The 25,589-nt window shown below is 48.0% G+C and overlaps 1 protein-coding gene across 4 annotated transcripts in view; it reads right to left on the bottom strand.

Annotated features, from left to right (window-relative positions):
• Nucleotides 1–1,304: 1,304 nt before the first annotated feature.
• CD2AP (CD2 associated protein) overlaps nucleotides 1,305–25,589 on the bottom strand; it is a 1,227,366-nt gene continuing 1,203,081 nt past the window's right edge. For all 4 annotated transcript variants that reach the window (XM_069605837.1, XM_069605839.1, XM_069605840.1 and 1 more), the window contains one exon: nucleotides 1,305–3,792. In XM_069605837.1, coding sequence (XP_069461938.1) covers nucleotides 3,751–3,792 — 42 coding nt within the window. In that variant the 3' untranslated portion in view covers nucleotides 1,305–3,750. The remainder of the gene's footprint in view (nucleotides 3,793–25,589) is intronic.

Raw genomic sequence — 25,589 nt, 5'->3', positions numbered from 1 at the left:
ATGCAGTGAGCCGCTCCGCTCCATTCCATTTTGATCAAAGGCAAGTTGGTTTGTCCCCTGACATTTCACCCACTCCATGGAGCCATCCAGTCGCAATGCATTGCCAAGGCAATGTTCAGCACTGGTAGGTATGGCAATCTTCATAGAGCAAAAGAAAAGAAAGATGCATCATGCTAATGTCATGAGCCATCGAAAATTAAATGGAACACAAACAATACTACCATACAGTATCAAACTCTTGTAAAGCCATGAGAACATGTCTGACTCCCTTGCCAGGTAGGGCTGTCATGAGAAGAGTACAATGGGACATGTAATAGTTTACAAAAGGTTAACAGTGAGAAACGAATGTACAGTGCAGATCTTTTTATGTGGCATGGCCCAATTCTTGTAGAACATGTTGGTCACCATTTAGGGATCAATGCTGTCGGCAGTAATGGTGCAAGTGGCAACCTCTCCATCAGTTTGATGCACTACATGGCAATTGTCACGTCAAAAGTTCCATTATGCGAACCTTTACTTTTTTCCTATCAATTGACACTCCACATAAAAGGCAATGGAGTCTTCTTGGGTTGTGACGTGGTGCACAGTAGCATTGATGGTACCCTAGCTGTGATAAAACTGTAGCTCTCGTCAGGGAGTCTATGCAAATTGACAGTCAGAGCTGGGGAACCAGCAGTATGTGAGTGACAAATGTAAAGATGCTGGTTGAGTTGTCCAACTGAGGTGAGGGTTTATAAGAAAAGGGCAGAGCTTCTGTGAAAACTATAAGTGGTAGTGTAAGAATGACAAATGTTACAAGGAACGTCGGGTGTCTAAAGACCTATGTGCTTGAAAGTAGATCTACGTCACACTGCATTTCCCTTCCTCATGGTGCATCAGTATGTGTTGTGGAGGACAGAGCATGAAGGTGCAGGTGCTTTAAGCCCTGTGAATGAAAAGGAACATGCACGTGGGAAAATAGAGCGTTTTGATTATTAGAAGCCTGTAGCCGCCATGTATTGGAGAAAAATGAACGCTAACATAGTGGCAAGATGTGGTGCTGGGATGCCCATTTCAGCTGGTAAAATAAAGCTACATTTACAGATTTTACCCTAAAATACAGTATTACATTCACGATTAACAAAAAGATAGTTCACGTTCAATAATAGAATGAGAAGGTTTGATGGCACAATATGAATACGCTGTGACAAAAAAAGTTTGATGCTAAACAGCGCCATGATGTGTGTAAAGTTCCATAGTTTGATTGCAGTTGCACTTTTAAAATATTCAAGAAATGACAAGCACAAAAGAAAGAAAGAAAAACATTTAGAAAATGGTATATTTTTATTTGCTGATTTTTTTTCAAAAGCATGCAGTATTTTACAGCAACTGTAAACAAGTCAATTTAGTGTGCTGCTTTAGAAGCGCTTGTATTTTTTTGGAATGTTTTGTACGCCAACACCCGTTTCAGGCAGTAATAAATGAACACAAAGTAGCAACATGTTAGTGTGATACATTTCTTTTATGGCTAGACATATACATAGCAGCTGCATTTAAAAAAAGATGATTTGTAAAATCAAGTCATTGCACTTGGTCTTTTTATTGCTACAATGAGACAAGGCCATTAACTGTAACACCTTCCTTTGTGATTAAAATGATTGTCTTCCTCTGCTTGATACAGTCAAGCCTACATGCAGGCAACAATGTGTATACAGTAGGGAAAACTGCTGCATCGCTATAGGAATGCCATAAGAACATCAAGATATCCGTAAAATCGAAAACCTCTCCATTACATTTGGCTAGTTTTGCTGTACATACACATAATCTGACTTGGTCTTGGAAAGAGGTAACAGATTGGAGTTAAAATAGAAGTTTAAGACTTATTGCTGCAAAGTAATTTCAGAAACCAGGATTTGTACTCAAAGCCAGATTAAGAAATGATTAACGGTAATCAAAGGAGTGAGAATTACATCAGCTTATTAGTGACAAACCTCCTATAAATAAGGTTTCCTCATTGAATCAAGTACTACTGTTCTGAGTTCTGAACGCAGTCACTTGCATGCCCTAAATATCACATCCAGAACCAAAGGTTCAACAGAGACTGTTCTTTCATCAATTGGGATCTCCTTAGCACCGAAGGAGTTTTTTACGGACGGGCATCTCGTACCGTTTCTAGATTTAAAAAAATGCAGTCTTTGGGCTCTGACTTTTAAATAGCATTGTTCCGCGAATATTATAACCAAATCAGGTTAGATATTTGGTGTAATCATTCGCTATGCAGTTTCGATCCTGCTAATCTGAGATGAGGTGGTGTGGGTCATGTGATTAACTCAGAAGATTTGCATTCGGCTACTTTCATCACCCATGATTTGCATTATGTCAAGGGCATCTTGGTTGAGGTGAATATGCCTGTGTTATTAAAGACTATGAAAGAAGCTAACAGTGGGCTCACCACGTAATTGGAGAACGGCAGTGATAAAACCCTTGAAAACAGAGGAAACCCATAATAGAAGCTAGTTTATGCAATTCAGCGAAAAAGCGTGATCACTGTTGGAAAAATCAAACAGTGTTTTACTCATGGGGACATCAGATTTTAAAGCTGTGTTAAGTCATACTTTAATGTAAGTTTACTGTGCGAGAGCAACACATGCTGCACATGTATGAGAATAGTTTTTAACGGATTTTGTATCTGCTGTAAAGCAGAAATTAAGATTTGTATGTAGTGACAATTACTTCCGGTCACAATTTCCATAATACATCGAACTTACTTTAAAGTGTAGAGTAAGGTCAACGAACGGACGCCCATCTACAAGGAAGCATAAGAACTGCTTAAACACTGTATTGACCAGAGCAGCATTAAGTTAACAGCATCCCTGTTCACAAGATAGCATAACTCCTGCCAAAACGAGACACTAATTGTGCACTCCTTGTATACAAAAAAACCCCACATTTTTCATTGCACAACTGATATCTCCCAATATTTTCAATAGCATGGCAGAATAATCCTGCACGGGCAATATAATATAATAAATCTACGGTTTACAATATAAATCCCTTGTATCAATCCTCTAGTGCAAAGTGACATAACAATAGGGAAGTCAATAAAAAATTATTTTAATTATATTTGTTAATATCACTATGCATAGGTAAGTCATCTGGTTCCAGCATTTACAGATTCCTATTCAGTATCAACCTAACTATAAATGTCACGTTATTAATACTTACACTGCAGACATACAGGCACAACAGTGTGTAACCCTGGGTACGGATGCTAAAATAAAAAAATATACACAAACAGTATGGTCCTATATTCACCTTTTCATTTACAGGAAAAGTACCCGCTATGATTACTTTCCAGGCTTTTCGCCCCTGCTACCCTCCCCCCAGACAATGTTACGCATTACTTGTAAAGGTACATATATATATATATACATACACACACACATATAACATCCTATTCATAGTAGAGGCTTCTTTAAAAATTGCATTTTATGTATTCAATAAAAATCTTAAGTTTCTTTACTTTTTACATAGTTTCAGTAGTATCGAGCAAACCTAAAAAAAAATAAAGGTCTGCAATTCCAGCACAGTAGGAAATAAGGCCTCGTTTATTGGCAAAAAACCAAATGTTTGATCGCTACGAAGATATTGTATCGATTTAATTATATTTTCTATCAATGTGGAAAAACCGCATTTAATATTTTGGAATATTTAGGTTGCTCCACGAGCAACGGTTAAGAGTCCTGGGGAAAATCAGGAACAGAGGATGCATCATGTGGACTGGACTACCTTCTTCAGCTTTTCGATTTCAATCTGAAAAGAAATAAATAATTGTGAGCATTATCAACTTTGACACTGTCAACCCGAATCTATTGACATCGGCTCAACCTGGAGGCAAGGCACAAAACAATGCAAACATATATTGATATCATGGGGATGGGCACGTTAAGTTTACATATGCTCAGATATGGTGGTGGGAAGACATGAATTCCATAAATTAAGAATACAAGTGATCAATTTTAACATTTATAATCTGTGCCATTATAAACGATTGTCGTCAATGGCACCTGTACAAATACTACCTACTCACAAAATAACTTGCCTGGTTATGATAATCATTTAGATTGATACTCTGAAATCTTTTCACCTACTAGAATGGGACACTAGCAGATGTGTTAAGGACCTCACAAGAGCTAGTTTGTGCAGTGATGCCCAGAAAGGGAACATGCCCTTCTCATAAATTACGCCATTGAGGTTATAAATGCCTCTGCGTGCACCTTTGCCATTTGTCCCTCAAACATCTCCTTGAACAGCTAGTTCGGAACAAGTGCAGAATGAGGATGAGGTCATGGATTTGAAGAACTGTACTTGGCAAAAACACTACCACCGCCAGATTAAGTCTTCATCTTTAAAAGATTTCCCAGGAATTGGTTTATGGTGCCAAACAAGGAACAAGTTACTTACCTGTAACTCCTGTTCTCCAGCATGGGTCTGGGATGCATTCACATCCTCATGAATATTCCCGGTTGTCAGGCTGGGAATCCTCTGTAAAAAGAAAGCAGTTTAGCTTTAGACTGAAATCTGCTTGTCTCCCCTATAACGAATCACTGTCCTTCGGGTCATACTGCCCCTAGCCAATGACAGTCATCCTCCTAAGATCCACCCCTGGAGGCTATCTTTAGATTTGGTAGAGGACGTAAAGTGGCAGTATGAACCAAGAAGAGCCACAGAGAGGAAGGAGAGAGGGTTTGCATGCTAAATCCATGCTGGAGAACAGGAATTACAGGTAAGTAACTTGTTCCTTTTCCGGCATGGATTCACATACTCATGAATACAATTACGCAGTAGTACATAAACACAAACAAGGGAGGTGGGCAAGGCTCAACAGAAGCAATAAAACGTACCCATGGAACAAACTCAAGAAAACAGGTTGCGTAGCACCGCTTGGCCGACCGGGACACCTGGTCAACGATGAAGAATCTCATGGAGGTGTGGGTGGACCTCCACATAGCAGCCCTGCAGATGACAAGCTGGGGAACACCAGAGAAACACTGTCGTCGTTGCGATGGCTCTGGTGGAATGGGCTCTCGGACGGCCTGCAAAACCAAAGGCGTGTTCAGATGGAATTCTGAAGGAACCTTAGGAATAAAGGTGGGTTAGTCCGCAGCACCACCCTTGTAGCATGGAAGGACAACTACGGCTGCTTGCAAGAGAGGGCCTGGATCTCCCAGACCCACATGGCTGAGGTGATGGCCACTAGGAAAGCAGTCTTCCACGCAAGAAACTTCAGAGAAGCCTGAGGCATCGGCTCAAATGAAGGCCCCATGAGCTTACTCAAAACCACGTTAAGCTCCGGAGCAGGAGCCTTCACTGGTGGAAAAGTCCTGAAGAGGCCCCTGAGGAACTCCTTGAGAAGTCTGTGCAACCACAGGGAGGGCTTGCAGGGGCCCGGGTGTACCGGGAGATGGCCTTGGCCAGCGAAAGCAGGTACAGGAGGAGCTGCAGAGCTGTGATTCGCAGAGGCGTAATGTTCCGAGTCCTGCACTCCACTGTGAAGCATTTCCATTTACGGCTGTAACAAGACCGCGTAGAGTAACCTCTGGCTTTGGCCAGGATCTTCTTGCACTCCAGCGGCAGGGAATAATGTTCAAACTCTAGGGCTGCAGGAGGCAGGTTGTGAGGCTCTGTGACGTTGGGTCGTGATGCATTTTTGTTCTGTTTTCTCTGGTGAGAAGATCGGGAAGTGGAGGCAGCTCAATAAACGGAGCCACTGACAGACTCAGCAGGTTTGTGTACCAGATCAGCCATGGCCACACTGGAGCAATGAGGATCACCCTGCAATGGCAACAGAGTGGGCTGATCAGATATAGCAGGAGTGGAATTGGCGGGAAGGCGTAGAGGGAGAGCTCTTCCAACAGGAACGAGAAGGCATCGCCCAGGCTCCATGGCTGAGGATACCTGCAGGTGTACATCTGGCACTTGGAGTTGGCAGTCGTCGCAAAGAGGTCGGTCTGGGGTTGACCCCCACTTGTGGAAGAGAAGGGATACTTGTGCCGGATGAAGTTCTCACTAGTAGAAGGACGCAGCTCCCTGCTGAGTGAGTCTGTGATGGTGTTCTTGGTGCCTGCCAGGTGAAAGGGGACAAGGGACATGTCCTGAAGAAAGGCCTAGTACCACAGGGACTGGGCTTCCAGGGTGGTAGTGTTGTCCGTGAAGATCTGCACCACCTGGCTCGGCAGCTGAGGTTGGAACGATTTTTGGGCCCAGAAGAATGCCTGGAACTCCAAGACGTTTATGCGGGGGGTCTCTCTCTTCCAGGAGCCAGAGGTCTCTGGAGTGCGGCTGTCCTGTGTGGGCCCTCCAGCCTTCCAGGAAGGCATCTGGGGTGAGCGTGGCCTAATACAGTGGGGTATGCAACGGAGCTCCTTGTATGAGATGTGGGTGTGTTACACATTACCATAGAGCTTGACGGAACTCCTGGGTGAGGGCAATCTTCTTCGTCCAAGTGCTCATGACCTGTAGCCACCTTGCATTGAGTAACGCTTGGAGGCGCCTCATCTGGAGGCTGCAAAAAGGAATGAGGTGGATGCAGGAGGACACAATGCCCAACAGTGACTTGATGGAGTGTACTGTTGTGGAATTTACAGACAGGCGCTGCACCTTGCCCAGGATGGCCCTGGCCCCCTCTTCCGAGGGGGTAGCAGGCATGTGACCGTGTTGAGATGGGCGCCCGGAAACAGAGGGTTCTGCAATGTCTCCACGCATGACTTTGCATAATTGATGGAGAAGCCAAACTCCGTCGAAGGCGTATGGTCTCCGCTGTGTACTAGTTCGCCAGTGCTTGATAGCAGGAGAGGAAGGATGAGGCAGTCGTCCAGATAAAGGTAGATGTGGACACCCTTGAGGCGTAGATGTGCTGCTACTGAGGCCAAACACTTTGTGAACACCCTTGGCGCTGGTTTTAGGGCATGGTCTTGATGTTTTGGCTGAATGGGGACTTGAAAGTAGGCGCCCTCCAGGTCCAAAGTCGCCAGGAAATTCCCTCCCTCCACTCCAGCTGGTCGAACACATGCTGCAACGTGACCATCCTGAACTTCTGGGACTTAGTACTTGTTGAGGCGTCTTAAGTCTAGGATTGGCCGTCACCCTCCTGACTTATTCTGTACCAGAAAGTATCTGGAGAACACTCCAGAGCCCCCAAAGTCGCTGAGGGACCGGCTCTATTGCCCCTTTCCTTAACATGGCTTGAACCTCCTGCAGCAGTTGAGCCATTTGAAGTTCTTTACGCGCTACAGGAGGAATGCGAGAGTACTGGTGTTGAAACTCCAAGGCATGCCCCTGCTGAAGAACATCCAGCACCCATTTGTCTGAGGTGATGGCTTTCCACTGTTCAACAAGGTTTGAAAGCCAGCCTCCCACTCAGGTGCGAAATTAGGGGCCCAGTCCAATGGCCGGTTCAGGCCTGCTTGGGCGTCTGCATACTGGCCTGTAGGAGGCGATGACGCTGGCCTGCGCTGCCGTAGGCATAAGAGCACCCCTTTAGGTTTCCTGGGTGGTGGAGTGGGAGGGCTGATGATAGGGGGCAGATTACCCCTTGGAGAACTTCTCATCTCGAGGAATGAAAAGACAATGACCTCCTCTGCTGCAGTGTCCCTATAGAGCGTGCTGTCTCTGTATCAGTCTTGATCGCTTGGAGCGTCTCATCCACTGCCTTCCCGAACAGATACTGTAGATTTAACCGAATACAATTTTTCCTAAGGAGAAGTAACCGAAATTTATTTGACCGAAAATGGTAGGTAATGTTGTATATGTGTAGTGCATAATAGGTTGGGTGTGGGGTAATGCATGTGGGGGGGGGGGTGGAGGGAGGGAATAGGGCATAATTAGACATATTGTCTTTTTCCATTACATAAATAGTAACATTACCTCTTGTTGGGTTGCTTATGATTGATGTATTATAGGGATAATCCCTTTCGGAACGATTTACGAGGGTCCGACATCGTTCCGAAAGGGATTAACCCTATAATACATCAATCATAAGCAACCCAACAAGAGGTAATGTTACTATTTATGTAATGGAAAAAGACAATATGTCTAATTATGCCCTGATTTGAGAAATGCCTGCAGCCGAGACAAGTGTCATCCAAAAGGCACTCTACCATGGAAAAACATCACACTATGAAAAAAAATGATGATACGAATTAACAAAAATTGGCGCTGGTCTTCATTGGAGTCTTGTGATTTTGGATAGCAAAAGCGGTTTTGGGCGTTTCTACCGTCATTCTCCACCAAGACACGACAACCTGACTCAGTTCAACCGTGATAATTACAAGGTCGTCGAGTCAGAAAATAGTAGAAAAAAGCACATCGGTCTATTGTTATACTTTTTCTAATGAAAGGCGGACGGAACCTTTGGCATGAAGGATGGATGAGTACGTAGCACCACCTTGCTTTAACTGATGGAAAGGCAAAAAAGATGATTTGCAAGAAAGCCTGTAACTCTCCAACATCTATGCAATAAGAGCCGCTGCCTGTTGAGTACGCACTGATCTGAGGTGATGGTTTCTCATGCGTGGGAAAAAGATGTTAATGTTAATTGCCCTCCTACCGCAGAGACAAGGGAGGGGACCTGTACCGCCAAGTCATTTCTTGACTGGGGATTGGGCAGCCTCTGGCTGCAGAGTTTCTCCTTCTACCCTTTCCGTGCTGAAATCCCTGTTGCTGAGGGGTCTGGAAACTGCTCTAAATTCACTGTCCGGAATACCATGGAGTTCCTCCTGTTCTGTAGTTCCCTTGGGAGGAGCGGGAAAAGGACTGTCTGTGAAAGGACCAGCAGGTGTTAAAGACGCCCCTTTGGACAACGGGCTTTGCAAAGATCTGGATAAACACCTTTGGCATTTCGTGCTCTTTTTTAGCACTCTCAAGGGCCTCATCAACTGCCTTACCAAAGAGGGCATCGTCTTCTACAGGTTTGTTTATGAGAGAAGCTTGTGATTCTTGTTTAAAGCAAGAGTTCTTGAGCTATGCATGGCGCTTTAACAGGGTCCCTTGTGCGAGAACACGTTCTGCCGTCTCAGCTGAATTCAGGGTATTCTTGAGAATGTTTTGCTTAACTTGACACCCTTCATTCACCACTGCTAACAGTGGTGTATGGGTAGGCTCGAGGACGTTTTGTAGGCCTTCTTGCACAAGTCCCCACTGGACTTCGCTACAGCTTGCCAGGAGCATGATATTATTAGCGATATGAGTGCTAAAGGCAGCCAAGGGGGTGATCCAGTTACCAAGAGCATAAAGCTTTTTACAATCCTTGTCCGAAGGTGACTCAGATGAGGACAGTTGTGCTCCTGCCTGTTTTCTGGTGGTTGTTACAACAAGAGAGTCCAGAACAGCATGTCCTCTGATATACAAAGGATCTGATGGTGCTGGACAGAACATCTTCTCGACTGTAGGATTGACAGCTGTGATGCTGAAAATACTTTATAGAGGGCTTTCAAGGCCTTGTCCTACCACTTCTCTGTGTGTTTTTCTCTAGGTTTTCTGCCACTGAGGTCCAGCCTGGACCTTCGGCAGTGCAGGTCTTCATGTTTTCCTTTTGGTGAACAACACACATTCTTATGGTCCCATGGGTGGGGGTACACCCTTGTTCCCCTTGTGTGTGTTTTTGGGCACCTGTGTGTTGCCCACAGAGCAGGGTATTGGATGGTGACAGCTACCTGCTGACTTGGCAGTGGCTCTGAGTGTCCTCCATTTTGGGACAACCAGGCCCTGCCATGGGGATCAGTGGATTCCTGACAGAAGGCAAGATGGCCCCTGTGGCCTTTTGGTTTCTATTGCCTTTTACCATATTTTCCCAAAGTCCTGGGAAGCCCTGGCTCTGTCCCTTCCTCTTGACTGGCTATTGGGTGGAAATACTATATATGGCTCGGGGGCTGCCTCCTGTCAGACTGACTGGAGCCTTCCTAGAGGGTGTGTGTTGTGGGTTCACCCTAATGGCGGGACCTGTATGAATGGAGTCTTGCATTAACTCACATTCTTTGTTATGGGTGTCTGGTTACTGTGTGTATGAGACACAATGAACGAGAGCAGACTGAAACCGACATTAATGCAGTGTAGTTAGTGTGCTGAAAGGCTGGGTACTTACCCCAATCCACATTTTTTGTTTTGGGTGTATGGGTGGAATGAATGGCATGAATGCCTGTGAGCCGGATTGGCTGGCTGCCTGCATGAATGAATGCCCTTCTGCATGACTGGCTGACTGCGTCTGGCTCAGCCAGAGTGACTGGGGAACAGATGTGTATATCTGGGGACCTCTCACTTACCAATTTGTTCAGAAGCTGAAGTTGAAGCAAGAGGGAGCCGTTCCTTGAAGCCCAGCTGGAAGAGAACTCTGCTGCATTTCTTTGTGTAATCGAAAAGCTGCCGTGTTCTTTCAAGGACTGATCCAGAGAGGACCTGCAAAGTAGACCTCTCCCTGCACTACGAGGGACCATTGTGCAAACTGCTACTCTTCTTCAGAGTACCTGGGAAGCCAGTCCTGTGTGCCTGCCGTCCGGAGAAGGAGGTCATTCTGAGCCCTGAAGAGGAGTTCCCGGACATCTTGAGTCGAAGAAGTCCATTGGTCTCGCCCAGGGTCCGGAGGTGTGTTTGATGACCATTGGAAGCCGTTGCTGTATACTGCCCAGAAGAGGGGGTACCCTGGCATAGTGCTGCTGGACACCCAGAGCTGCGAAAGTTCCAAACTGCTTACGAACATGTCAAGGGACATCCTTACCTTCATCACTGACCACCGTTTCCTGCCGGAGAGAGTCCAGAGTCAGAGTGCACAGGAAGGTCCATCTGTGGGTTTCCTGCCACCAGAAGCTAACAAAGACGTTCCAAGGGTCCACACTTGGTTAAGGTGCGAGGTTCACGCCAGTGGTCGAATTCGGGTCACCAAAAGCTGTCCAGAGGTCCATGCTACGGCTGCAGCACCGAAAGCCAGAAAAACACAAAATTCCAAAACCCAACACCAAAAGTGAACTATGCAGCAGTCGCAGCCAGTAGTCATTGAATGGTCCCAGGGGTCTTACTCTCATCTCCCAAGCCTTTAAGGAGCCCACAGCAAGTTTAATCTTCACAGTACTCCTATAGTTAGAGAAATCATCAACTAAAACAAGAGCACCGCGAAGAGTAAAACTGCTTTACTTCAGAAAGAGACTGGTTAAATGTTTCTCATGGACTTAGCATCCAAGTGGCTCCTTCTTCCAAGGGGGGTCCATCCTAGGACGAAACCGTGGAGTGAAACTGAGAAACTCTGCCACTTCGCCTGCCAAGGCACCAAAGGTACTGTGATGAGGAAGAGCATCTTCTAGCCTCAGGAGTTGTCCAGGGCTCCGAGATTCATCTTGGATCCTGTTCTCCTGTGGCCTCTTGGGTACTTTGGGTTGGTAGAACCTTTTAAAAGAAAGCAGGTTATTGAAGATTATTGGACTGGGCTGTAAAAGACGAGATACTTTACTCCCTAACTTTTCGATTACAGGTTGCCCAGGTTGGGGGGGGGGGGATCTTCACACAGAATTGTATATCTAGTCTAAACAAAGCATTCTGCCACTGTTCACAACTAACCTGCCTTTCTTCACTATTCTATACTGATCCACCTCAATTAAGAATCCACATGCCAATTTAAAACTGTCTGCAGTTAGTGCATCTATTACTGAATTTAAGTATTGTGTGGTACCACAGAGTGATTATATTTGCCATTCTTTGATATAAGTATTTCCAAAGTGTTATTATTTAAAAAAAAAAAAATATATATATATATATATATATATATATATATATATCAACCAACCTAGTGTGTGGACATTTCTTTGTGGGGAGGCTTTGGGGGAAACACTGTACTTAAGAACCAGCCTGCATCACCTCTTAAAAGCTTAAGCCTGGTTACTCGTACACTGCTACCAAATTGAGAGCCCTGGCTGGGGTGTTCTGTGCCTTTACCCTACCATATAGAGGGCAGAAGTACAGGTACCCCCCTCCAGTCTGTACAACAGCCCGAGTGAGCGAGGGTACAAGTAAGGAAGGAGCAGAAGAGACATTGCCTGACTGACAGGGACTTTTTCTTTAAGGATATTGTGAGGGGTCAGAAATGTGAGGCGGCAAACTTGGTGAACGTTTTTCAACAAATGTAATTTCATTAAATCAAAAGGTTGGATACATGTCTCACTATTCCTACCCTGACAAGGATTTCCCTGTTTAAAATAAACTAAAGGAAAACACACTAACAAAAGGTTTCTGTCCCTCACACATATACACACCAAATCAGTAAGGGAATATATGGCAGTTTAACAACAACAAATAAAACGGTGTAAGTCACAACACAATAGCTGCTTCTGCTGATAACCTGGGCGAACTCCCCTCCCCGATTCAAGCAGGTCTTTCTTTAAATGTTAAAAAAGGAGAAGGAAATCCTGTAACATAACAAAAAGTTCACTTCAGTTCTTTTCCTAATCTAACTTGACTACACAAAGTTCCAGCTTGGATACCAAGGATAGTTCAAAATTGTTTAGCAATGCTTTCCTCTTTCCACTCGTATTCAAGGTCTTGGGACAGCTTCCTGTCATCAACAATGAATAGTTCATAACTTCATTAACTTCAAAACAAATGTCATGGTCAGAATGTTTTAGTACCACTTTGTCAAAACAAATGTCTTTGTAAGGATGTTTTGGCACCACTTCAACTTCAGTACTGCTTTATCAAAACAGTCCTCAATTAGGAATAGTTCATAACTTCATTAACTTCAAAATAAATGTCTTTGTCAGGATGTTTTAGTACCACTTCGTCATAAGCTTTACCCCACCACAGTACTTTTATGAGCTTGTACCTGGTTACTCATGCCAGATTTACAACTTCTCCAACACTTAGTTCCAGTGTATTCTTCCCAGAACAGGACCAATGGCTACCCAGGCTCTCAGCCTGGTATACTCTCCTGCCAGCCAAGATAAACTACTGCAGTTCACTGTACATGTATACTCTCCTGCCCAAACCGAACCAATTGGCACACATTTCCAAGACCTGGTATACTCCTGGCCCAGGTCCAACTGTTACTGCTAAATACTTCTGTGGTATGGGTCATCTTCAAACATTTCAATCATGCCTTCAGCTTCACAACCTTAGATTTAGAATTCCCTTCAGGGGACATAAGAATCACACTTGTGCTATTTACTACACCTACGTGTTTGCAACATACAAGACAGGCAATGCGTCCTTCCTCCTGAACCTCTTGTATCAGAAGCGCAGCCCTGCCGCCAATCTTGTTCCAATTTTGTATTATTAACCAACAGCTGATCATAACTCTTCCTCTTCGTCACACTCTTCTGGCTTTGACAATGTGGGTTCAAGAGAATCTACATCTGGACAATATTCCTCAAACACTATGTTCAGTTATGTACTTCTGACTTTGACATCCCTGGTTGTTTGTCAATTGCCTTAGTGTGTCCCCCTTTAGGGTATGGCAATGATGGCTTGGGTTCTTGAGCTATTGCTTCTTAGTGTGGTTGGCTGTCATCATCCACTATATAGCAATAACCTCCTTCAGAGGGGTTCTTTGCAGTCTCTGTCTGCCAACTGCTTTGGTTTACATCAGCTTGGTATATGTCATAGTCAGTAATTTGTTTTATATTAGATCGGTATTCAATAGGGAGTCCAGATCCAGGCAGCAAGTAACCACGGAGCTCTCCGAAGTCACAATTTGTTTATTTGATAATGCGCACCAAACCCTCAGGTAGCAGGGTGCAGCAGTTACAATAATGTTTGAAGCTAGGTTACAACATAAAGGTCATTACAGTGCATACAATTTAGGTAGCGGGGTACAAAATACAGAGTGCAGGATGAATACAGTAAGAGGGTAGATACTGTGATACATAGAGTCTAGTGGGGCGTCCAAAGGTCAGAAGCGACTTGTTAGCTGTCCTTGGTTCGAAGTCACTTCAACAAATTACATCTAAATCCAGAGTATGGCTGTTCCTCTCTAAAAGCAGTGACGAGTGCATTCCAGGAAAGAGCAGCTTTAACAGGGAAACTAGCTTCCCCAGCTTTGGAGAGTCTGAATCTTGGTATTTCTAGGCAGAGATGGTTGGAAGATCCATTATGGTGTGTTGAGATTCTTCTGGTCAGTCTAGCAGAGAGATAGGGAGGTGCAGCATTATTGAGGCATTTGAAAGTGAGCGATACAGTTTTGAGGAGTATCGTGTCGCAAATATTTAGCCAGTGCTGGTCTCTTCTGATGTTAGATATATGCTCTCTGCGGGGTATATTCAGAGCTGCTCTTAGAGCATCATTTTGCAATATTTGCATTTTATTTAGGATATTTTTGTTAGTGCCTGCATATAGGGAATGCCCTATGCAGTAGTCTAGCTTAGACATTATTAGTGCATTGGCGAACGTAATGCAGATAGCTTAGCATAAAAATGGTCTGCAGGCCCTAATCAGTTTACAGGTATAAGCTGTAGATGAAGCCATGGAGCTAACTTGTTTTTTTAGTGATAATGTAAAATCTCAGTTACTACTTTGATTACGTTGCCATCGATGTTGAATGCAGCATAGCTGGGGCTGCGTTCTTTTAGGTTAGCGTCAGAACCCAGAATCAGGATCTCGATTTTGTCGTCATTCAGGCAGAGACCGTGTGAGGCCATCTATGCCTGAATGAGGAGGTATATCCTGTTTACCAGAGCCGTGTCTTCGACGAAGTTGCCCGAAAGGGGTAGGAGGATCTGGGTGTCATCAGCATAGTTAGTGTATGTGACATCCAGCCTGTCAAGTTTGTCGAAGAGTGGCTTGGTAAAGATGTTATACATTGTCGGTGAGACGCATTAACCTTGTGGGACGCCACAGGTACTTTGGATTGGGTCGGCTGAGGGGGAGAACACTCATCGTAAGGTTAGCTAGGAAGGATTGTACCCAGGCTATGTCTTCACTCGAGAAATGGGCGGCTGACGCTAGGTGTTCGCATAACAATGCATGATACACCAGGTCAAAGGCTGCCGATAGGTCAAGGAGCAGTAGCATAGCTGTTTTACCTTTGTCCTTCAACTTGTCGATTTGTGTCTTTAAATAAATCAGAGCCGTTTCAGTGCCGTGTTGTGGTCTGAATCCGGATTGGCGCGATCCTAATAGTTGGTTAGCCTCCAGATAGCTTTGGAGGTAGGCTACTCTGTCGATAATTTTGAACTGCACCATCCCATACCTTGCTCTGTGGGCCACACACAGGTGCCAAAAAACCCACTAGGGGAACAGGGTTGTACCCCTCCACCCATGGGTGCCATAAGGGTATCCCATGAGTCTGTACACCAAACCAGAAACAGGAAGATGCACTCCTGGGCAGAAAACAATACACAACACAAATGAAAAAGGACTACAGGACAAGGAGGCCCTGTCCCTCCAATGCATTTCCAGCATCACAGCCCCCCTCCCCGCCCCCAGACTAAGGTTAGGGTGCTTAATCTCCCACGAGATAGACACCCTTATCCAGACGATCAACATACCTTCTGGAAAGGCCATCTGCATTATCGTAACTCTTCCCTGATCTATGCTCTATGGTGAAGTCTAGCACTTGAAGGCTAATAGACCACCTGAGCAGTTTCAGGTTCTCACCCTTCATCTGCATAAGCCACTTAAGGGGCTTATGATCTGTTTGGACCTTGAAGGTAGACTGCGTAAATTAGGGCCTAAGGCTCCAAACTATGCTAAAACATTGCTTTTCAACAGGAGTCCACCTAAATTCTCTACCCTTGAGTGGTCTACTGATGAATTTAATCGGATGTTGCCTCCCTCTGTCATCTAACTGGGACAAGACAGCTCCAATTCCGGTGTCGCAGGCATCCGTCTGGACGATAAAGGGTTTGCTGTAGTCAGGCGCACACAACACATGTGCCCTACACAGACTTTCTTTCAAGCCACCAAAGGCCCTCTGACAGTCTTCAGTACAATTAACTTTCTTTGGCTGTTTGGGTGAAGTCAGAGCTGTCAGTGGTGCAGCTATGGTTCCATAGTCCGCCATGAAATTGCAATAATACCCAGTGAGGCCCAAAAAGGCTGTCACCTGGGTTTGAGTAGTGAGAGTCACCCAGTCATGTACATCCTGTACTTTACTGGGTAGAGGTTGGATTTGACCCCCTCCTACCTCATGACCAAGATACGTGACTTTCCCCTGAGCTATCTTGCACTTGGTGGCCTTGATAGTGAGGTTAGCCCTTTTCAAGGCCTGCAACACCTTATCCAGATGTGTCAAATGCTCCTCCGAGGTGGAAATGTAGACGGCAATGTCGTATAAGTATGCCACATAAAAGGCCTCCAGCCCACTGAGCGCATGGTTGACCAATCTCTGACCCTAAACTGGTAAAGTGCCTCAAGCGTTGAGAACACAGTCTTTTCCTTGGCATGGTCCATCGGAGCTATTTGCCACTAGCCTGAGGCAAGGCCCAAGGTGCTCACAAATTTGGCAGAACCTATGGTGTCCACAAGGTCATCAGCCCTGGGCAATGGGTGCGCGTCAGTTTTGGTGACAGCATTGACTCCTCGGTAGTCTACACAGAACCTCCAGTCCTTGATACCTGCCTGGGAACATGCCTTGGGGACAAGGACCACGGGACTGGACCAGGGACTGGTTGAGGGTTCAATAACACCCAGATCCAACATCTTGGCGACCTCAGCCTGGATGTGATTCTTAACGGTATCTGACATACGATAGCACCTTCTCTTGACAGGCACACTGTCACCAGTGTCAATTTTGTGCCTACACCACGGTGTAAGGCCTTGTGTCAGTGAAAACAGAAAGGCATACTGCCGGAGCACAGCCCTGCAGGCCCTCTGCTGCTCTGTCGTCAGATCTGGAGAGAAATGTACTCCCTCCACTGAGCCATCCTGAGGGTTGCTATGCAGCAAATCAGGAAGAGGCTCACTCTCAGCCTTTTCTTGCTCTGAAGCTAGCAAGAGACATGAGACCTCCGCTCACCTATGGAAAGGCTTGAGCCTGTTGACGTGGAATACTTGAGGGGCTACACCAGACACTCCCATGTCAACCAGATAATTGACTTTGACCATCTTGGATATTATCCTGAAGGGTCCAGTCCATTTGCCAAAGCTCGAGGCTTGGTAGGCTCCATCGCAAGGATCTCCTGTCCTGGAGTCCAATCCACTTGCGAGGCTTTAAGGTCATGCCAGTACTTATTCAATTCCTGGCTGGCCTTGAGATTTGCTGTCGCCTGACCCATCACCTGTCTCATCCTCCGTCTGAGGCCTAACGCATAGTCCCCCCACTTGCTTGGGAGGACCTGGAGGGGTGGCTTCCAAACCTTCTCTGATCAAGGCAAGGGGCCCCCTCACGGGATGTCCAAAGAGTAACTCAAAGGGGCTGAAACCAACACCCTCTTGAGGTACCTCTCTGTAAGGGAACAGCAGGCATGGAAGGAGGAGATCCCATTTCCTCCTTAGGGGCTCTTCCAAAGTGCCTAGCAGGCCCTTAAGAGTTTTATTAAATCTCTCAACCAGACCATTGGTCTGGGGATGGTAAGTGGTGGTTAACTTGTAGGTTACCCCCGTACTCTTTCAACATGGTTTTCCTGTAACTAGACATGAAGTTGGATCCTCTGTCAGAGACAACCTCCTTAGGGAATCCAACACAGGTGAAAATGCCCATGAGAGCCCTGGCAACCACCTTGGCAGTAAAAGTCCCAAGTGGTATAGCCTCAGGGTACCTGGTGGCATGATCAACCATGAGCAAGATGAACCGATGTCCACCTGAAGTGGGAGGGTCAACGGGACCGACAATGTTGATGCCAACCCTCTCAAACGGTGTGCCAACCACGGGCAACAGTTGCAGTGGGGCAATGACACTGCCTCAAGTCTTGCCAGATAACTGACAAGTTGGGCAGGTCCTGCAGTGGGGATCCACTTCTACTCCCATCCGGGGCCAGTAGAAATGGGCAGAGAGCCTCTGCTTAGTTTGTTTATTTGATATGGCGCAGCCAAGACCCTTAGGTAGTTGGGCGCAAACATTGCAAGGATACTTAATAGCTTAGTTGCAGGGTAATTATATAGATACATAGTTATATACAAGCAAATATATTTATACATTGTTGCAGTGAGTGAGTACTGTGTACCAGAAGGTCCTGCGTGGGGTGGTACAATGGAGTATATACAATTGGAATAGGGTAGGCCAAGTGGTCAAGTAGAGTGAACAGTCTAGGTATCAGGGAGAGTGGCAGCTCGAATCAGGCATCATTGGTCCATAGCCAAGCTATGACTTTACACCTAAATCTAGTGTAGGGTTGATCGGTTCTGAGCTCTACTGGGAGCTCATTCCAGGATTGGGCAGCAATGAACGGGAAGCTGGAGACGCCAGCTGTGTTGCGTTTATATCTAGGAACCTCAAGGGTGTAGGCGTGAGCCAATCTAGTGGGCCTGTTGAAGCTTTTTCTATTTATTCCCTCTTTAAGGTACGGAGGCGCTATGTTGTTAAGGCATTTGGAGGTAAGGGAGAGTGTTTTGAGGAGGACCCTGTCTTTTATCTTGAGCCAGTGAACATTTCTTCTGAAGGTAGAGATATGATCTCTGTTGGGAATGTTTAAAGCTGCTCTTAAGGCATTATTTTGGAGTCTTTGTAGTTTGTCGAAGATGTACTTATCAGAGCCCGCATAGAGTGCGTTGCAATAGTCCAGTCTAGATAGTATGAAAGCGTTGGCTAAGGTGATATGGCTAGTTTCAGTAAGATAAGGCCTGCAGGCTCAGATCAGTTTGCAAGTATACGCCGAGGATGATGGTAGTGAATTGACTTGCTTCTTGAGGGTGAGCGCCGAGTCAAGATAGAAGCCAAGGATTTTGACAGCAGGTGCCACTTTGATGTCGTCGTTGTCGATATTGAAGGTGGCATAGCTGGGGTCAAGTTTTCTAATGGCAGTCTCTGAGCCTAGGATTAAGAGCTCTGTTTTGTCGTCGTTCAGGCAGAGACCATGGGATGCCATCCATGCCTGAATGAGGAGGTATATCTTATTTACTAAGGCCGAGTCCTCCAGGAAGTTGCCCGAAAGGGGAATGAGGATCTGGGTGTCATCTGCGTAGTGTAGGTGACACCCAGTCTGTCCAACTTGTCAAACAGGGGCTTAGTAAAGATGTTATACATAGTGGGGGAGACGCATGATCCCTGAGGATCAACCGCAGGAGACTTGAATGGGATCAGCGGCTGGCTGCGAGAGAGGAGAAGACTCTCGTGGTGCGGTTCGCTAAGAAGAATTGAACCCAGGTTATGGCATCACTTGAGAAATGGGCGGCTGACCTGAGGTGGTTACATAAGACTGTGTAGTCCACTAGGTCAAAAGCTGCCGATAGGTCAAGGAGGTAGCATAGCTGAGTTCCCTTTATCCTTTATCTCGTCGATTTGAGTCTCAAGGTCAATCAAGGCTGTTTCGGTGCCGTGGAGGGGGCGGAATCCAGACTGACGAGACCCTAGTAAGTTGTTGGTTTGTAGGCAGTCCTGTATTTGTAAGTATGCTACTCTGTCGAGGATTTTAAGTAAAAAGGGCACCGTGGTGATAGGTCTGTAATTTGTCAGGATGGAGGGGACTAGAGATTGTTTCTTGAGTAATGGGAGCACCCCGGAGCGTTTAAGGTTGTTCGGACACTAGGTTAGTCGTGAACGAGGGATTGATGAGCTTAGAGATGAAGGGGTCTAAATCTCTAGCTGCATCCTTGATGATTTGGGGTGGGCAACTGTCTCCTTTGCAGTTGGAGGGTTTGAGTGACAGTATGAATTTTTCTGTTTCAATAGTAGAGACTTTCCTGAAGGTGAAGGGTGAGGTAATGCAGTAATGAGTGAGTGGAAACGGTTGCTGTTGGGGTGGAGTACTGCTGGTAAGAGCAATGAGGCTTTCTTTTTTGCAATTTTGGTTTGAAGGGCTGTGATTTTATTCGATAGGGCATTCTGAATATCAGTGCACCATAGCTTGTCCTTGGAGATGTTATCAGCCTGTGGTATGGGCGATTCCATTTCGCGAATGATAGCAAAGAGTTCCTTGGTGTCTGAATTAGCCTTAGATATTCTATTGTTGAACAAATTCTTTTTAGTGCTAATTATTTCCTTTTTGAACAGTTTAGAGAAGTTTGTTAGTGTGAGCTTATTCTCCTCAGTGGGTGAATGGTTCCAAATGGATTGTATCTTTCGTTTTTTTGCCCTTAGTTCCTTCAATTGGGGTGTGAACCATGCATTGAGGTGGGCTTTCTGTTTACTTTTACGAGTTTTGACTGGTGCAATAAGGAACAAGTTACTTACCTGTAACTGTTGTTCTCCAGCATGGGTCTGGCATGGATTCACATGCTCATGAATATTCCCGGTCGTCAGGCCGGGAATCCTCGGTATAGAAAAAAATCAGTATCAGTTTCGTTTCTGATCTGTCTTTCTTAGTAGTAACCAATCACTGGTCTCTGGGTCATACTGCCGCCAGCCAATGACTGCCCTCTCCCTAAGCCCCACCTCCAACAGCCATCCTCAGATTTAGTAGCACGTAAAGTGGCAGTATGACCAAGTGAAGAGCCGCAGAGGGGTAGGCGGGAGGCTTCGCATGTGAATCCATGCCAGACCCATGCTGGAGAACAACAGTTACAGGTAAGTAACTTGTTCCTTCTCCAGCATGGGGTCTGGCATGGATTCACATGCTCATGAATATTCCCTGTCGTCAGGCCGGGAATCCTCGGTATAGAAAAAAATCAGTATCAGTTTAGTTTCTGATCTGTGTTTCTCAGTAGTAACCAATCAGTGGTCTCTGGGTCATACTGTCCCCAGCCAATGACTGCCCTCTCCCTAAGCCCCACCCCTGGCAGCCATCCTCAGATTTGGTAGCACGTGAAGTGGCAGTATGACCAAGTGAAGAGCCGCAGAGGGGTAGGCGGGAGGGTTCGCATGTGAATCCATGCCAGACCCATGCTGGAGAACAACAGTTACAGGTAAGTAACTTGTTCCTTCTCCAGCATGGGGTCTGGCATGGATTCACATGCTCATGAATATAAACATACATAGCAGTATACACATGCACAACCACTGGAGGTGGCAAAAAGGCTGAACATTAAGCAATACAACAACTCAACATTAAGCAACTCTTACCCCCTCACCAGGCTCACCTTAGGCGAACAGGTTGCGCAGCTCTGCTTGGCCGACCCCGGGCTCCTCCCTGGAGTCCCGATTGACGCAGTAGAATCTTGTGAAGGTGTGCGTCGACCTCCACGTTGCAGCCCTGCAGATGTCCAGCAGGGGCACACCAGACAGGAACGCTGTGGTAGCAGCAATCGCTCTGGTCGAATGGGCTCTCAGACGGCCGGGTAGCGGTCGGTTTGCCAACCGGTGACAGTGCATGATGCAGCCGGAGAGCCATCTGGAAATGGAAGTCTTCGAGAGAGCCTTCCCTTGATTCACAGTCCCAAAGTTCACAAACAGCTGTGACATCTTCCGAAAACTCTTTGTGCGGTCCACGTAGAACTTCAGCGCTCTAGCTACATCCAGCGAGTGCAAATTCCTCTCGGCCGGCGACGAAGGCGACGGGAAGAAAACTGGCAACACCAAGGGCTCGTTGAGGTGGAAGTCCGACGGCACCTTGGGCATAAAGGAGGGGTGTGTCCTCAGCACCACCCTCGTGTCATGAAAAGTGAAGTATGGAGGCTTGCAAGATAGGGCCTGGATCTCTCCCACTCGTCGTGCGGAGGTGATGGCCACGAGGAAAGCTGTCTTCCATGACAGGAACTTCAAAGGCGCCAAATGCATAAGCTCGAATGGGGCCCCCATGAGCCTGGTCAGCACCACATTAAGCTCCCACGCCGGGGCAGGAGCCTTCACCAGCGGGAATTATCGGAATAGTCCCTTCATGAATTCTTTCATCAGGCGATGAGACCACAAGGACGCCCGTCCCGTAGTCCTGGTATATCGGGAGATTGCAGCCAGATGTATTTTGATGGAGGCGTGAGCCAGTCCAGCTTTGGCCAGCGACAGTAGTTACGGCAGTACTTGAGGGGCCGTAAGCCGCAGAGGGTTAATCTTCTGTGCACGGCACCAGACAGAGAACATCTTCCATTTATGTCCGTAGCACTTGAGAGTTGAAGACGCCCTGGCCTTTGCAAGAACCTCTCTGCAGTCGGCCGGGATGTCGTACCCTCCAAACTCTAGTGCTGCAGGAGCCAGGCTTGCAAGTTCAGCGACTCCGGGTTGTGGTGAAGAACGGCGCCTCCTTCTCTGGAGAGAAGGTCTGCGTCCGTTGGCAGCTTGACTGGTGGGGAAGTTGACAAGTCCAGAAGGTCCGGGAACCAGATCTGTCTCAGCCAGGCCGGTGAGACGAGGATCATCCTGCACCGGGACCTCTTGAGCTGGTTGATGAGCCGGAGCAGCAACGACAGCGGAGGGAACGCATAAAGAAATAGGCCGTCCCAGGGGAACGAGAAAGCATCGCCCATGCTCCTCGGCTAGGTGAACCTGCTGGCGAACCTCCAGCACTTGGAATTCATCGCCGTCGCGAAGAGATCGATTTGGGGAAGAGTCGATCCACTTGATCCTGGCCTAGTTCCCACTCGTGGCACGAGAACAGCTCCCTGCTGAGTGAGTCGGCGATCATGTTTTTTATTCCTGCCAGATGAAGAGGCACCAGAAACATCCCTTGGGCGACGGCCCAATGCCACAGATCCTGGGCTTCCTTGGATAGGGGACGGGGACCTGGTTCCACCCTGCTTCTGGATGTAGAACATTGTGGTGGTGTTGTCGGTGAAGATCCTCACCACCTTGCCCTTGAGGGACGGAAGAAAGGACCTGAGGGTCCAGAACACTGCGCGGAGCTCCAAGATATTGATGTGGAGAGACTTCTCCTGCGGGAGCCAAAGGCCTCTCGCGTGAAGATCTCCGGAGTGCGCTCCCCAACCTTCCAGGGAGGCGTCCGTCGTCACTGTCACCTGGTGAGCTGGGGTCTGAAAGTCCGTGCCCGCCGACAGATGAGAGCGGGTACCCCACCACCGGATCGCCTGACGGAACGTCTCGTAGAGAGGGATCCTGTCCTCGAAGCTGCCCGTCGACTGGACCCAGCGGGCGCCGAGGAACTCTTGTAAGGGGGGCATCCGAAGCCTGCAAAGGCACACCAGATAAATGCAGGAGGACATCATCCCGAGGAGGGATTTGATAGATCTTACCCTGGCCATGTCCGTGGCCAGCAGACGCTGCACCTTGCCCAGAATGGTCCTGGTCCTTTCCTCCGACGGCGAGGCCAGCCGCGCCACCGTGTCGAGCTTGGCTCCCAGAAACAGGGCGACTTGTGACGGAACCAGGTGGGATTTTGGAAAGTTGATGGAGAATCCCAGGTCCGTGAGCAGCTGGACGGTCTTCGCAGTGTGCTCCACGGCGAGCTCCCTTGTCCTTGCCCGGATGAGCCAGTCTTCCAGGTAGGGGTAGACGTGGATCCCCTGTAGGCGCAGCCGCGCCGCCACCAGCGCAAGGCACTTTGTGAACACCCTGGGTGCCGACTTCAATCCGAACGGGAGGGCCTTGAACTGGTAGTGCCGCCTGTGGACCACGAACCTGAGGAACTTTTGGTGTCTTTTCAGAATGGGGATGTGGAAGTACGCATCCTCCAAGTCCAACGACGACAGGAAATCGCCCTCCTCCAGCTGTCCCAGCACATGCTGGAGGGTGACCATACAGAACTTCTGTACTTGTTCAGTCGTCATAGGTCCAGGATGGGGCGCCATCCTCCTGTCTTCTTTTTTACGAGGAAGTACCTTGAGTAAACTCCGGAGCCCCGAAGCCTCTTTGGGACGAGCCCAATGGCGACCTTCTTGAGCATCGCCCTTACTTCCAACAGTAGTTGAGGGACGTGATTTTCCTTCCTGGCCATGGGTGGAATGCGAGGGCACTTCTCCTGAAACTTGAGGGCGTGCCCTTGGGCCAGGGCGTCCAGCACCCAACGGTCGGTGGAGATGGACTCCCACACGCTGACGAACCTCGCCAGCCGGCCTCCCACCGGGGTGCCTCGGCGGGGGCCCGACCCCATGGTCGGTTTAATCTTGTTTGGAGGCCGCCTTGCTTCCTTGACCTCCCGGTCGACAACGACGGGCACCACCTGACTTGCCACGTCCCCTGTAGGCTTCCTGGGACAAAGATCTTGCCGCTTGGCGGTACGTGGAGGAGCTACTGCCGGATCCCTTGGAGGCACCTTGTCTGCCTCCGGAGCTCCGAAAGGACGGCCGTCGTTGTTGGAGCACTCCCAGTGCCCGGGCAGTCTCTGTGTCTGTCTTGATGGCCTGAAGGGACTCATCAACCGCCTTCCCAAACAGGTTGTTCCCGTCGAAGGGCATGTCCAAAACTTTGGTTTGTACGTCCTGGCGGAAATCCGTGGCCTTGAGCCATCCTCGTCGTCTCAAGCAAACGCCGTTGCCCAACTGACGGAAACCGGTGTTGGTGATGTCCGTTGTCACCGTGATGGCGTGGTCCGAAGCAATCTCACCCTCCTGTAGGATTTCAAGGGCCTCAGCCCTTTTGGCGTCCAGAAGGAAGTCCAACAGAGGGGCGATTTTGAACCACTACTCCCTGTCATAGTGGGCTACGATAGTGAGGGCGTTGGCCGCCTTGATAGTCGTCGCTGCGGATGAGATGATCCGCCGTCCCATCGTGTCCAACTTCCCCGCCAGACGGCGAGGGCAGGAAGTTGATGTCGAGACCGATGCCCCCCCAGCTTTCATCTTTGCCGCCGCCGAGATGACCGAATCCGGGGTAGGTTGCACCCGAAGGCATAAGGGGCAGCGTCGGGGACCCGGTACTTCTTCTCGTACCGGTGCCTCTTTGCCGGCGCCGTGGCAGGGTTCTTGAGGAGGGCGAGCACCTCATCCCAGATGTCATCAAGAAGCGGTACGGCGAGGACCGTCTTCCTTTTAGCCTCGCGCCATTGGTAAAGGAACCCTTCCTTCTTCTCTTCTGGGCAGAGCTGGAAGAGCTTGGATGCCCTGGAAATCATGGCATGAAAGGATCCAATCTCGTCGGGCGGGGACGCCTGAGCAGGGGGCGACGGGGGACACGTCCCGTCGTCGCCTCCGTCATCATCTGTACCTGTCGTAGCCGTGTCCGTGCCTGTATCATCCCCGTGGGTAGTAGACCGGAGGGAAGGCAGAGCAGGCCGCAGAGGCGGGAGAGGTGGCGTAGGATGCGTCCTCCTCCTCTTATGGGGTGGACTTTCCGAAGGTCCTGGCTCCGGTTCCCCCGTCGGGTCTGGCTCAGGTACCTCCGTCGGGGGGAGGGGCAACCTTGTCCTTATCTCCGGACATAAGGACTGAATCGCTGACAAAATGGCCGCCGAAGTGTCCTGCGGCCCCGGGAAAAGGCGGGCATGAGGGCTCTTGAGGAGCCTTGTCGGCGACACCACTGCTCTCGTCGCCCTCGTCGGGATCCCTCCCGATGGGCTGGGCCTCTTCCACGACTTCGATGAGCTCTTCTTCAGAGGTCACGTCCATATCCACGATGGCCACCAGCCCCTCCCCAACCTTTTCCAATGAGGACTTCGTGGGGGTCTTCTCAATGGGCCTGAAAGACGACTCCCTCCGCGGTGGCAGGGAGACTCTGG

The sequence above is a fragment of the Ambystoma mexicanum genome, chromosome 4p, assembly GCF_040938575.1.
Source record: "Ambystoma mexicanum isolate Mex_15411 chromosome 4p, UKY_AmexF1_1, whole genome shotgun sequence".
In the NCBI taxonomy this organism is placed as follows: domain Eukaryota; kingdom Metazoa; phylum Chordata; class Amphibia; order Caudata; family Ambystomatidae; genus Ambystoma; species Ambystoma mexicanum.
Note: the sequence above shows the minus strand (reverse complement) of the source record. Positions and strands in the feature narration are given on the sequence as shown.